This window comes from Macrosteles quadrilineatus, unplaced genomic scaffold, assembly GCF_028750875.1.
Source record: "Macrosteles quadrilineatus isolate MER2022 unplaced genomic scaffold, UCM_ALF_1.0 Scaffold_1__1_contigs__length_201487025, whole genome shotgun sequence".
Lineage (NCBI taxonomy): Eukaryota > Metazoa > Arthropoda > Insecta > Hemiptera > Cicadellidae > Macrosteles > Macrosteles quadrilineatus.
In genome coordinates this window covers 2,981,739-2,996,710 of record NW_026542594.1, presented here as the reverse complement: position 1 = coordinate 2,996,710, position 14,972 = coordinate 2,981,739, and the positions used below count along the sequence as shown (strand labels likewise).

At 35.2% G+C, this 14,972-nt stretch overlaps 1 protein-coding gene across 5 annotated transcripts in view; it reads right to left on the bottom strand.

Moving 5' to 3' along the window:
- The window catches only part of LOC129005846 (E3 SUMO-protein ligase ZBED1-like), a 56,505-nt gene that overhangs the window by 21,512 nt on the left and 20,021 nt on the right, over positions 1-14,972 (bottom strand). For all 5 annotated transcript variants that reach the window (XM_054434874.1, XM_054434883.1, XM_054434867.1 and 2 more), the window contains 4 exons: positions 3,552-3,776; positions 3,263-3,397; positions 2,693-2,899; positions 1,118-1,275 (listed from right to left, as the gene is read on the bottom strand). In XM_054434874.1, coding sequence (XP_054290849.1) covers positions 1,118-1,275; positions 2,693-2,899; positions 3,263-3,397; positions 3,552-3,776 — 725 coding nt within the window. The remainder of the gene's footprint in view (positions 1-1,117; positions 1,276-2,692; positions 2,900-3,262; positions 3,398-3,551; positions 3,777-14,972) is intronic.

Genomic DNA, 14,972 nt, shown 5'->3' with positions numbered 1-14,972 from the left:
CCATTGAAATTTATCGACAGATTAGTGAAGAGAACATCAGCGAGAACATTATGAGTAACGGAATGTTATAGTACGCAAGTGGGTACGGGCATTTAAAGACAACCGCACCACCGTTCATGATGAGGAACAGACTGGGCGGTAATCTGTCATGACTGATGAATTGATGCGCAAAGTCGATGAAAAAGTGATAGAGAACAGTCGGTTTACAATCTCATCATTATCTGAGGAGTTTTCTTTACTCATAATGTTCTCGCCACACACTTCACTAATCTGTCGATGAATTTCAATGGCTTTCACACGTTAACCACTTAAAAATCTAACTACAGCGGGCACTTCACAGTCGGCGGCAGTCTCAATTGGCGGCACCATTTTGAATGCTCAAAATCGAATGTAAACATGGCATATTGTTGCCGAATTTCTGGCGCAGGCTTGACAATAGATGCATATACACAGCACAAATGTCCAAAATGCCAATCGCAGCGCTGGAACTGAGAAATTTAAAAACGGTACTTACTTAAAAAACATGTCTCGCATAACCAATCCATTCAGAAAATTTGGTAAAACAATAAAAAAAAATGCTATCGGTATCAAGAATCAAGAATCGCTTTTCCAAGTATCAGTATCGGAATCGATAAATTTTGGTATCGACACATCACTAGTGGTAATGGAGTGTTTTTAAAGCTAAACAAACACTGTAAACGCAAGAAAATATGAATTTAAACCCTTCTTAACCCATTAAATAAATACTGCATCAAAAGTAAATGAGGATCTTACAATCTTACCAAGAAATATCAAAAAGACAATATTTTTATCACACAAGTATTGTTTATGTTTACAATAGAATCGGAATCGGATAATTAGCTCTTTAACGTTCCTGTGTTGTCGTCGTTGAGTCAGGTGACTAAAATCAATTAAAAAGCAAACATGATTCAGTTTGTTTTGAAACCCTGAATCCCACTAATCAAGCACAAAAGAACTGGTGTACATACAGGTTACTATAACTATACCTTGAATAACTCACTGCCACATGAGACCAGAAACGTCAGTTACTTTCTGGACATCCCTCGCATCCTGGGATAAGGAGTTATTTTGACCGATGTTCCTAACTTATACTCACTTTTCTGAGAGAAACGTTTTTAAAGCTCCTTTGAAGACTTGAGCGTTCATTGAATCATCAGCCTTTTCTTTCAGATGCGAGTTCAGTAGTTGCGACAACAAAGGTTTGATGAGTGAGACCAAGGGTGCTTTTTCCTCACTTAAAGTCATTGCTGTGACCTGTAATGGCACAACACCTCAATTAGTTGAAAACATAAAATTTACATTATAGGCTATAGGCCTATTTTAGTATTTTTTAAAGTTCCGTAAAGTTGTTCTTTCGATATAATTGTAATTGAAGGAAATCAAAAGAATGAAGAATTGAAGTATTTTTTCCCTGTAATGGTAAGAAACTCATCTCCTTTAGACTGTTTAAATATACTGGGTTTAGGTCACATCATGTCCCCTATGGTAAAAGCTCATTCTCTATAGTGGAAATTACTACCAATAACAATTGATAGTTCTTTTAAAATGTTATGTTAAAATAGTGACAAGATGATTGCCGTACCGTTTTGGGTGGCATTTAGAGTGGCTTTCATGGTTACTTTGAAGAACAACATTAGTCTAGTCATATTTGAGAAATTACCTAAAAAACTCTTAACTTTGGTACATATATTGAATTTTACTTCCGCCATAACACACTAAAAGTCCTAAAAAAAAAACTTGTGCTAGGGCCGCCATCTTGGGAAATGGCATCCAAAAACCAGTTTTTCCCCGTATACTCAAACTATTCATCCTATAAAAAAACATTAAATGTAAAAAATGTCCGCCAAAGAAAGAGCTATAACTTTTGTATAAGGAATAATTTGATATAGGTAATTAACCATTTAGCCATAAAATGCAATATTTAGAAAATAAATTAGAAAATTTGTAAAAAAAACATTAATTACTATATTATAAAAGATTTAAATAAATTATTTAAAAAAATATTTTTTATTTTAATTTAAAAATTGGAATGTTCTGAACATTTTCATACCAGTAACATAACTTCTCCTTTCAATTTATATTTTCTGTGAAATTTTAAATGTTGTTGCTAGACTAGCATAATAATAATAACGTGCAAACTCTTGTCAAGCAGTAGAACTTCAGTCTGATGATGAATAAGGTTGGGGCAATTATGTAACTGGATACAATGATAATTGTTTGAATTAAAAAATGATTAATTTTATTAAAGGGGTTTGTTTTTTACCACATACAATATTAACCATTTCCACTGGTTTAAAGGGTGTTTTTAAAAGAATGCCGGGATTTTAAATCATAATTGTTTGAGTACTATTCAAGGTAACTAAACGTTTTATATGTCAAATTGAATTTTAAATAACTAAGTTTTATATTTGAGAAAAAAATATTCAGGGGGCAGAAATTTTGGGAAAGAGAGTATAGCCTGTATGATTCTTTAAATAGAAAAGCAAATCCTTACACAGGTACAAATTTTTGTAGAAATACAAAGAAACAGACCAGTATGTTATTGGTTAAATTACACAAAACGGCTGGGGTTAATTTCCATACTTTCTTTTGATAAATTGGATACATCTTTTAACATCATAGGAACAGCTGCATTTAGAATTTCTGGATTCACTGTTTTGATTGACCTTACCTTAAATGGCTCTAGTACCTCCACCACGTCCGCCATCAACGCCCAGTCTCCCTCGGACAATGTTATAGCTTCTCTGTCCAGTGTAGCAGACTCTATGTTGTCCAGTATGGATGACAACACTTGGCGACGGGCTATGAAGTTCTCTAGCATCTGATAAGTGGAGATCCACACTTTGGGGTAGTCGCATAAGAGAGGTGTCTCTTCCAACTAGAACCAATTTTTCCTTTTAAATCAATTTTCAGATGGATTTGGAATTGAACAAGGGCTGACATTCCTCTGACTTGACCAATTGTTATCATAAATTACTTATTAGTCCCTAGAGTATGAACTTCAATATATGGTTAGATAATTGTACTACGTACTTATAACCTCTGGCACAGTAAACAAAAATAAATATCATGAGACCAGAGACTTAATACGGAGATGCTGTGTTGGTGAGGTCAAATATTGAAGTACAAGTGGCCACTTCGTGAGTATGTAAAAGGTGCACTAAACATCAATTTGTAAACATATTTTTTTGACTCTCGATGTTCCAAGAACTTTAACAAAAGCACGACTGTCGACGCTTACCGACATGAGATGATCCTGAATCCTGAGAGCTGCTAGGGCGTTGTTGTACTTGTAAACTGTACCAATGTATGCTCGACACTTGGTTAAAATTTCTCTGACATCATCTTGCTCAAAACAAACTTTGCTGCACACATCCTGCAATCAATTACACTTATAGACGACTCTTAGAGTGACAAGCAAATTTGGAGAGTGACAATTTAGTTAAATAAAAATGTAAAAAAAACCCCTTAAATTTGGTCGTAAAACATAATTTATAGTTGAGAAAGATTTTGTGAATGTGTTGTCTCACCTGTAAAGTGCTCATCAAGCAAGGTAGCACTGTGAACCCCTTGGCTGTGAAAGTGTCGGTGATCTGAGACCTACTACCGTTACACACGACCGCACGCACCTTCTCTTCCTTCACATTCCACTCCTCCAACATGTTGTCCACAATAAGGTTCCAGAAGTCAATGTCACAGGTGACCGGACAACGCACTGTGGACAACACTCTGCTCACCAAGTTCTGCTCATTCTCCTACAAAACAACCCCCACATCACAATACATCAACATGTGAATAGTCAAGAAATACCTATGGCTAAATACAAAATATAATTTTTGTCTTAAGACAATGACACACTATCGATCTTTTCCCTGATCAAGACCCCGAACCGAGCAGGGAGAAGGGAGGTCGAAGGGAGCATGTGTCACGGGTGCGTACACCAACATCAGGCCGAGCAGGAAGACAAGCGCTCTGGAGGTGGTTTTTTGGTAAAAGATCAAAGAAAAGATCCATCTGCAGTACAATAGTGTGTTTGGTATATTTTTGCCCCGTATGCCGTCGCGAGTACCGCACCGAGCGGCCATCTGCGCTAGCGTTGATAGTTCTAATTTAATATGATACGAGTAATTAAAATTTTTAGTTGGTAAAAACAAATGTTGAGTCATATTTTGCCGTTATTTATTATGGGCAATTATATTGTAATTTTGCGGTATGTTTGGTCAAGGTTGAAAATGTATTTTACAAATTGAAACCGTTAAATCAATGATAGATAACCATGATGTTAAACTTGAATTAAGTAATTGATGTTCTGTACAATAGTCAATGTAATGTAAATTCTTTCAAAATTAATATAAATATTAATATTGTTAAAGGCAATTAAAATTATATTTCTTTAACATGTTATTTCATGTTTTATTACTGCCTCCGCTCTCTCACTCACACACTCTTTCCATCTCTCTCTAAATTCCCTTTTGCCGCATTTGGTAGAACTCGTCTGGTCTTCGTCTTGTTCGGGGAAATGTTGGGATTGAAATTTTGCTGACATTTACCTCCCTTCTCCCTGCTCCGTTCGGGGTCTTGTCCAGGGAAAAGATCGATAGTGTGTAACTGCTTTTAAGATTGGTAATATCTTGAATCCTTAAGTACAAAGGTATCTGATTGGCTGTTTTTTTACACAAATCAATGTATATCAGTGTTACTTTGGTCAAATAAATAAGTGATTAAGTTATTTGATTATTTAATTTTTCAGCTGAACATTCTAACAATAGTGTTTTTGACACATTTATGGGCCAGACCATTAACTGCTTTGATGATGGTCAAGTGAATTTGTATTGCTATGCGCGACCGGAAGATCAATTCTTCCTTAGTGTCCTGCAGATGGCATTTTCAACTATTACATATTAAAAATCAAAAATTTTTAAATATTATTTTTATTTTTAATGAAAACAAAAAAAAACAAATACAAAATTATAACCAAATTATTAGTTGGGGGTATCTTGTTATGTTATAACACCCAACCGGAAGATAAAGACAGATTTTTTAAATATTTTTAAATATTACCGGGCCCAGGTCTTATCGTACCACCTACGATAATAGTTACTTGCCTATAGGAAAATTCACTAAAAAAACAACTCTTTCCTTTTTCCGTAGCAGCAAACCAAAGTACTCATAAAATATATTGTTACTAGGTGAAACCCGTGGAAATCGACGGTTACTTTCTAGGCTTGCGCTAATTCATCTAACTGCGATAAATTGAGTGAAATTATACATATTTTGAGCATTTAGCATTGTTTAAAGACAGAGGTGCCCATCTCCCCCAAACCAAGAGGGACAATCCCCCCCCCCATTTATACTGCCGTCTATTTAAACCTACCCCCCCTCCCCCTACCAATTTATCTGACAATTTTCTCTTTAAAATAAAAAACCCTCGTCAAAATCGTTTTATATAAAAACAAGCATTTCAAGTATTTAGTAAACTTGAGGTAAAGAAAAACAAGCTTGCTGATAATCAAAGTTAAATTTTTAATAGGAAACGTCATTTAACAATACATCATTATGTCTAACTAATGGACGGATTAGAAGTTTTTAAATTTAAAAATCAGAATCTGTAATATCAGCCAACATGTGCTCAGTATTGCAATAGACAACGTCTTCAAAACGTTCAACAATATTCTGATACTCGGTGAATTACTCTACTCCAATACAGTACTGTAACTACAAGTACAATATATTATGGTGGCGTTAGTTTTTACAGGGCTTAAGAATTCAAACCGCTTTAAGTGCATTAATAATACTTAAATGCAAAAAGTATCTTGTTTCAAAATTATAGGCAGAGTCACGAAATAGGACAGACTTGTTGCTTGCCACTCCCAGGCTGCCTTCTACAAAAATTACCGGGCAAAATACCCACAATACCTTAATTGCCACCAGTTACAAAATGTTTTTGTGACAAAGTAATCTTATAATTTATTTTGATAGTGCCTTTTAAGACTAATAATGGTAGAAAGAAACGCATCTTGTCAGACAATCCTTTAATAATATATGTACCGTACGGTAGTGTCGAATATTACTTGCTACATATGTTCTGGCGGTTCTTTAACTCCACCATCGTCAAACTTACAGAAGGATCCACTTCTGGAGGTGTCGTCAGAATATGTTACAAACATTAAACACAAAACAAGAAACGATCACAGATAGGCTTATCAATTCTCGCATGTATATTGCTGCGGGCAGGACTGGAAGTAAACTGAATCAGGTTATATAACGGAAAGATGTGGTCTCTGGATTATCGTCTGTGTTATCAAAAGCTGATATTGGACTAAATGTAGTGACGGATGAGAGTGTTAAAAATATAATGGGATTCATAATTGAGTTTTCCTTTTAAAATTATTGACAATAACCAATTTATATGCTGGATATAAATGATGGTCTCGAAAAATCGACAGTACTACACTAAAGGAAATTTATTAAATGATACTTTGGAAGAGTTTGAAATATATAAATACAGTAGAACTCCAATTATCTGAACTCCAATAACTGGCTAAACTATTAACTTAATAACATGTATAGAACACTTGTACTAAGAGCATTGTAAACTGTAAAAATGTTCTGATTTAATTTATTATTAATTAAAAGTTCACTTAGTACCGAAAATTAGGATTTATCTTTAAAATTCCTGGAATTCCGGTAAAACTCCAATTATCCGAATGGGGTCTGGTCCCTATTGATTCGGATAATCGGAGTTCTACTGTACATAAAACTAGGGACAGCGCACAATTTTTTAGTGAAAACACTCAATTAATTATGAATCCCATTATTTTTATTTTATTTTATTTACATGCTTCAATACAGTTTAAACACCATTTACATTGAAGCAGTTCATGCGCTTATAATATTATTGCTTCAGTGGGTTTCTTCTTGTCTTTTCACTTCACTTTTACTTACACTTTCATGCCATGCATTTAATACTAACATAAAAACAAAATTATCAATAACTATAACAACAATGTATATATAGGTATTTAAAAAAGATTAACAATGATAAATTATATATATGTTTTGCAAAACATTCCATTATCAGGAAAATCTTTTTATCACAGTAACAATCTATCTATATATTAATAGGCAAGCATGTTTCTTTAAAACCTTTTTTCTCAGCTCGTGTGTATCGTAGGGAAAATCTAAGCATACCGTTGGAAAGATATTTTCCTGAAGAAGTGCAGAATCCCTTTAAAAATTAAAATAGGCTCAAATTTAAGCACAAAAAACAGATTTGAAATAAAAAAAAAATTAACATGGGCTTAATGGGTTGCCATGCTGGAGACGAAATAACAACGAAATATAAACAGATAAAATCAAAACAAATGGAAGAAATTACAATCACATGTTTTATTTACAGCATGGGGTAAAAATAGAGAAGCCTGTACCTTTACATTCCATCCCTATGTTAAAGTTGTCACCAGTTTTTTTTTTAATTCGTCGTAGTTGATGTGAGCCACCAACAGGTTGCGCTGATGTAGATGACTTCTGATGAAAACACGATGTTTTTTACCAAGTTAAACTTATGGAATGACTTATTATGAGCTATATAAACTATTATGACCCATCAAATTTGTCGGCAACAAAAATAAGGTAGAAAATAGAATTTAAGACACGCATTTGGTAACTGGCTTACACAACTACAGTTTTTTAATAAAGAAAATAGCGACAGCTGGTCCATATAGATGGAATGTCTACTTCAGTATCCAAATAGTCAATACGGTACGTGTGCATTATATGTTTCTGGTTGATTTTCGACCACTAGACGACCACTAGTTATATATTTTTTTTTTTTTTTTTTTTTTTTTAAGATTAACATAATCAATTTAATATAGATAATTACAATAAAAATAAATCTAAATTTACAGATATTGCTAAAAATTTTGATTCTCTCAATAACTATGTTGGATGCCTGCTCCATCTTCGAATTCTCGAGCAGATCTCCATTTTTTTCTAGATCTTCTCAGGCACATACTTGTTGCCCTTAAAATTGAGCAAGTCAGTCTCGTTCTGATCCAATTAACTACCAGGCTGTAAGGCTTAACCCATTTTTCTGACAATCTCTCAGCTAGTGCTCTTATTAGTGTTTGAAAATCTTTGCCTAGGATTCCGCATACTGATGTTATCAAAGGAGTGAAAGAGGCATTCCGGCTCTCACAGGCTGAAATATACTTTCTTTTCTTTTCTTCTTCTGCATTTTGTATGACATTGTCATGAGGTTTGGAAGCATATGAGGGAGCATCGGTGTCTACGACACGGATATCAAATAATGCTTCCCTCTGTGTCTCCCATACCCCTCTACATGCCAAGTCAGCTTTAATTGCAGGCCCGTTTGTATTTCTATTCTCTGCTATAAGGGGCTCTTTGATACAATTCCCCCATGCCTGTTCCATAATGTTTCCTAAAGCATCTCTAATTTCATTGTGTCGTTTGATAATTAGGCCACCTACAGGACACGTAAGGGCATGGTCTGTGTTAAATTCTTTCCCAAAGCCATCACATTTGGTTGGTAAATAAATCGGTGTCCGACCATATCTCAGTGCCAGGGAATCCCTAAATTCTTGGGGAGACATGTCTAAATTTAATTTCTTCAATGGTACACAGGATAACCAGCTGATATGTTTTGATTTAGGGTCAGCATTTCGTAAAATTACATTTTGCCTTTGTAGTGAAAAATATTTTAAATTTTCATTTAATAATTTGTTTTCTTCAGTTTTCTTTTGTTCTCTATGGAACTTTAATGCTTTTTTTAAAGCATCTTCATGCTCACTGAACTCAAAAGAGGTTTTTAATGCAAGGGATTGTAAGAGAACTTCACACCCTCTTTTTGACGTTTCATATATGTGTTTCGATTGTACTATTGGATCAGCCATCCCTATTCCTCCACTTTTTTAGCGAATTTCCCTACAGGGAAGTAGCTATTACCGTAGGTGGCACGGTAAGACCTAGACCCGGGACCGATTTACTTTTTCATTTTGATGTCCCTAGAGGCCAAAAACACTATTCGTTCAAATTTTTATATATGTATATATATATATATAGACATATATATATATATATATATATATATATACGTCCGTGAACGCGATAACTTGAGTAATTTTAGTCCGATTTTGATGAAATTTGGTTTAAAGGTGTAAAGCGGGATAAACTTGAATGAGTTCGCGAACCAGCATGATCGGACCATGGGAACGGGGCTTTACGGGGGGTTTTATGGGGTAAAAATTGGTTTTTCTCACTTTTGACCCTCAAAACACAAAGTTTCCCAATTTCTCTTTATACCTTTTTAAAGAGCTTAAAAAAACAAATAATTTAGTATATAAAAGTATTTTTGTACGGTTAAACTTGGCAAATTTATTTATTTTCTACTAAGCTATCAATATTTTACTCAAAAACACACTTTATTAGTTTCCTTGTAGCAGCAAACCTAGGTACTCGTTAAACCTAATGTTATTAAAATATATTTAACTGAAAATCAATTCAGACAAATGGAAATTCGCTTAGTCGGCAGGTTTGCTGCGGCGGGGGTATTTATTGTTAGATGAAGTAATTCATGCTCTTCTTTACATAGGCCTTCTTGTAATCCAAACAGATTGGGGAAGAGTGATGTTCTAATAGTGTGCTGGATTGGACTGAACATTTCTGGTTCAACTTTTACTACTCTCTGGAAAAAAGTCCATTACGCTGGGTCCAAGCATTGATCTTTTCTGTTGCAAACTTTTTCTTTTCTTCCTCACAGCCTATAAAGCCTCCTAAAAACTTGCTGCCATGAACAACTTCAATTCCCTCCATTTGTATCATAACTTTTTGGGGAATTTCAAAATCATGGTTCCAAATTAGTTTGGTTTTTTTTGCTTGAGGGTAGTATCCATATTTTGGACCAATTTCTTTAAGTTTTTGCCACCATTGCATCACATTATTAAAGGGATCCTTGACAAGATGAATCATCTGCATACCAGGTCTGGAAAACATCTGGCATTCTTTTTAATTCCTGAATTAGTGGAAGAGTTGCTAATCCATACAAAATCATTGATAAAGGGTCACCTTGGGTGACACCTTCTTTGCTGAACAGTCTTTTACTAGTTCCAGGGATTATCAAGTCAGCGTTGCATTGATAAGTGTTGTAAATAAATCTGGCAGCTCTAGGCCAATGTAACCTTGCTTGCCACAATGCATTTACTCTGTTAATTTTGTTGAAGGCGTTATCAGCATCAACTAATATCATGCACCATTCATTTGTATTGTCAAATTTCTCATCCATAACAGTTTGCATAAAATGTATTGCTCCCTCTATGCCTGATTTTAGGCCTCCACATAGTTGATTAGTACCTAAAGCATGTTTTGCATCATCACCAAATGCTACTATCATGCATTTAGCTATGATCCGTCTTAGGCATTCTCCAATTCCGATTGGTCTCACTCCGGGACATTTGTCGATGGCTATCAATCTGTTTGCCATTAAGGCTCTTATTTTATGCCAAGGTATTGTTTCTCCATTCAATTTCATGGCTAAAGAGGCTATTGAAGATCTAAGAAGCGCACTTTTCTTTCCATGTCTTAACAAGAAATCCGTCCAATTTTCTGAGGAGCTTCCTCCTGGGCCACCACTTCCATGAAGTTGTCTTGCTACTTTCTCAACATGCTCTGCTGTTATTTCTGTGTTTTCTAGTTTGGGAACTTCACTCATGGTTTCAGGTAGTTTTATTAAATCTTCATTTGGAATTATTGGGTCTGGATGTTTTTCTTTTAATAAATCATAAACTGTATTGTTGGTGTCACCGATATAATCGTTAGGATTAAGGATTCCTCCTACCATATTTTGGTTTACTACTCTTGATGCATCTTTTATTTTTCCACATTGAACAAGTCTGTTAAAATAAGTTTCTGTAAACTGTTTTTGTTCATTTGCATTAAGTTTTTTACACTTGTTCTTTATCAACCAGAAACATATAATGCACACGTACCGTATTGACTATTTGGATACTGAAGTAGACATTCCATCTATATGGACCAGCTGTCGCTATTTTCTTTATTAAAAAACTGTAGTTGTGTAAGCCAGTTACCAAATGCGTGTCTTAAATTCTATTTTCTACCTTATTTTTGTTGCCGACAAATTTGATGGGTCATAATAGTTTATATAGCTCATAATAAGTCATTCCATAAGTTTAACTTGGTAAAAAACATCGTGTTTTCATCAGAAGTCATCTACATCAGCGCAACCTGTTGGTGGCTCACATCAACTACGACGAATTAAAAAAAAAACTGGTGACAACTTTAACATAGGGATGGAATGTAAAGGTACAGGCTTCTCTATTTTTACCCCATGCTGTAAATAAAACATGTGATTGTAATTTCTTCCATTTGTTTTGATTTTATCTGTTTATATTTCGTTGTTATTTCGTCTCCAGCATGGCAACCCATTAAGCCCATGTTAATTTTTTTTTATTTCAAATCTGTTTTTTGTGCTTAAATTTGAGCCTATTTTAATTTTTAAAGGGATTCTGCACTTCTTCAGGAAAATATCTTTCCAACGGTATGCTTAGATTTTCCCTACGATACACACGAGCTGAGAAAAAAGGTTTTAAAGAAACATGCTTGCCTATTAATATATAGATAGATTGTTACTGTGATAAAAAGATTTTCCTGATAATGGAATGTTTTGCAAAACATGACATGATACAGAAGAAAATCAATTTTAAAATCAGAAAGTAACATTGCTGTTATAAAGGAAGATTTATTTGTTTGAGTTTTATTTTGGGCAAAGTAGCCATTCTTTAGTTGTAATAACCTGAAGGGAAAAATCCGTTAATGTGTAAGACATAGAAGACAATAGAGACCGAACCTACGCAGGACAAAGGTCAAGTCAGGATACAATACGTCCGAGATAAGAGCAACCAGTCTTCAGCAATCCACAGGTGAGGCACGATCGTAGCTCGTTCGTTTCTGCCCACATTTATTATAAGTTTTACCGTTTTTGCCTTAAGCATAGTTTTACGGATTAAATATATGTTTATTTACATTATCAAGTTATAACAGTGGCGACGAGAGTATTTAAAGAACTCCGTGTGTGTTTTAAAGTGTATTTTTACTCGATTTATGAACTCTGAAAATTCGTGTTTTAGTTTGTCAAGAACCAAGAAGCCATTTTGATTTTGTTTCAAGTAGCTAGTAACTGTGACAAGGAACTGTTACTACATAGCTGTTACTATTCTGTGTACCAAACACTAGTAACTGAAACTATTATTTTTACAGAACCTAATATTTGAAATAATAGTGACTAAAGTAACGGAATTTCTAGAATAAATTATTCATGTATCGTCTGTCTACTTCTACTTGTTTGTTGTTGTGGTGCAATTTGAGGTTATGCACGGAAGTAATGATTATAATGCCGGTTTGCAAGTGATGTAGTCTGTTGGCAAAAAGGTTTTAACAGGTTTTTACTGTGAGTATTCCATTTAATTTGTAAATATGACTTCCAAGCAGATTGTAGGAAGGATTGCAGAATTTAATGAGGACTTAGAAAGTTTTCAAAACTACTCTGAGCGACTTGAACATTTTTTCAAGGTTAATTCTATTAAAGATGAAAATAAAATTTCATTTTTCATTTCTGTTATGGGCCCTGCCCTATACACTACTCTTAAGGATCTTATTCATCCTGTGCAGATTGGTGATGAAAAAACTACTTATGCTTTCATAATTGGGGCATTGAAGGATCATTTTGTTGGTAAAGTAAACACAACTTATGAACGTTTCATGTTCAACAAGGCTTCCCAAAAAGAGGGGGAGAGTATTTCAGAGTATTCAGTTAGGCTAAAAAAATTAGCTACCACTTGCAACTTTAAGGATTTTCTCGATGAAGCATTGAGGGATAGATTTTTATGGGGACTCAGATCTACCCATATTCAAAGTAAACTTCTTGCTGAAGGTTCAACTTTAGATTTCTCTAAGGCTCTTGAGCTGTCCTTAGTTATAGAGAATGCTGACAAAAATGTAAAATCACTACACCCTGAATCTCAAGTTGGAGAGGTAGGCCTAAACTTTGTTAAGCGCAATTTCAATAAAATGCCTAACAATATCAAGTGTTACCGTTGCGGTAGGGTTCACAACGGCAAGTCATGTCCTTATACTGAAGCAACCTGTTATAATTGCAATAAAAAAGGACATTTGGCAAATGTTTGCAGACTAAAGAGTAGCAATAGGTTCAAGCATAAGTATAAAAACTCTGGTAGAGTAAATAACTGTGAGTCTGATGGTTCAGACGAAGTGTCTTACACACAGGGCAAAGAATGCACTGATTTGTTTACCATAGCCTATGCAGGCAATGAGGGTAAAAAGAATAGTTTTGTTACTAAAATGATTTTAAATGATGTCCCTGTGGAGATGGTTATCGATACAGGAGCTGTTGTTACAGTTATGCCAGATTCTGTATTTTATGAGAAATTTCAGCACAATCTACCGAGTTTGTCCTCGTCTAGTGTTAAATTAAAGACTTACACTGGCGAAAAAATCAATGTTGTTGGTGAGTTTAAGGTCAGTGTAAATACTCGAGAGGGAGAAGTTCAGCTACCCGTGGTGGTCGTGGAGAACACAGGACCTACACAGCCTACGCTTATGGGACGTAACTCGATAGAAAGGATGAAATTGGACTGGAGTTCCGTGAGGTCTACAAGCAGCGAGGACATATCAGTGCACCAGCTGAGAAACGGTGAGTCCGTTCCAACTACCCATGTTATTTCTGATCTAAAGAAGAAATATTCTGATGTTTTTGAAGAGTCCATAGGAGAAATTAAAAACATGTCCGTTGACATAATTTTAAAAGATAACGTAAAACCGGTTTTCTGCAAGGCCAGAAATGTGCCGTACGCTTTGCGACCTGCTGTTGAGGATGAATTAGATAACCTACAAAAGAATGGGGTCATCTACCCAGTTTCTCAATCTGAATGGGCTACGCCTTTAGTTGTAGTACCTAAGCCTAATAATAAGGTTAGGCTATGTGGTGATTTTAAAGTCACACTGAACCCGAATATTCGAACGGATCACTATCCGCTTCCAAATCCTGAGGATATTTTTTCTAGCATATCTGGTGCAACACTGTTTACAAAGTTAGATTTATCGGCTGCTTATAACCAACTCAAGGTTAATAGGCCTTCTCAAGAATTGCTGACCATCACGACTCATAAAGGGTTGTTCCGTTATGCCCGACTCCCTTTTGGTATAACTAGCGCTGGAGCGTTATTTCAATCAACGATGGATCAAATTCTACAAGGACTTGAGAACACCAAGGCCTATTTGGATGATATTTTGATTTATTCGAAATCAGTAACTGAAATGACTCAGAGAGTCGAAGCGGTGTTGAGGCGCCTTCATGATTATGGAATTAGAATTAATTCAAACAAAAGTGAATTTTTCAAAGAACGTTTAACGTTTCTAGGCCATTGCTTGGATCAACATGGTATCCACCAAAGTAAAGAACTTACAGAAGCGATTGTCAATGCTCCTGTACCCGAAAATGTGTCGCAGCTCAAATCCTATTTGGGGTTGTTAAATTACTATGGGAAATTTTTGCCAAATTTATCATCTCTCTTACATCCGCTCTACAAACTTCTGCAGAACGACACTGAATGGGAATGGAATTTTCAATGTCAGAGTGCGTTTGAGTCTAGTAAGAAGCTTTTGTTGAAAAACAACGTACTAATGCCCTACGACCCAAAATTAGAAATTGTTGTCACTTGTGATAGCTCGAGTTACGGAGTTGGCTGCGTCATAGCTCATCAGTTACGAGACGGATCTGAACGCCCAATAGCGTTTGCAAGTCGAACACTGACTAAGTGTGAAACCAAGTATAGTCAGATCGAAAAGGAGGCATTGGCCCTTCTGTTTGCCATAAAAAAGTTTCACAACTTCTTGTATGG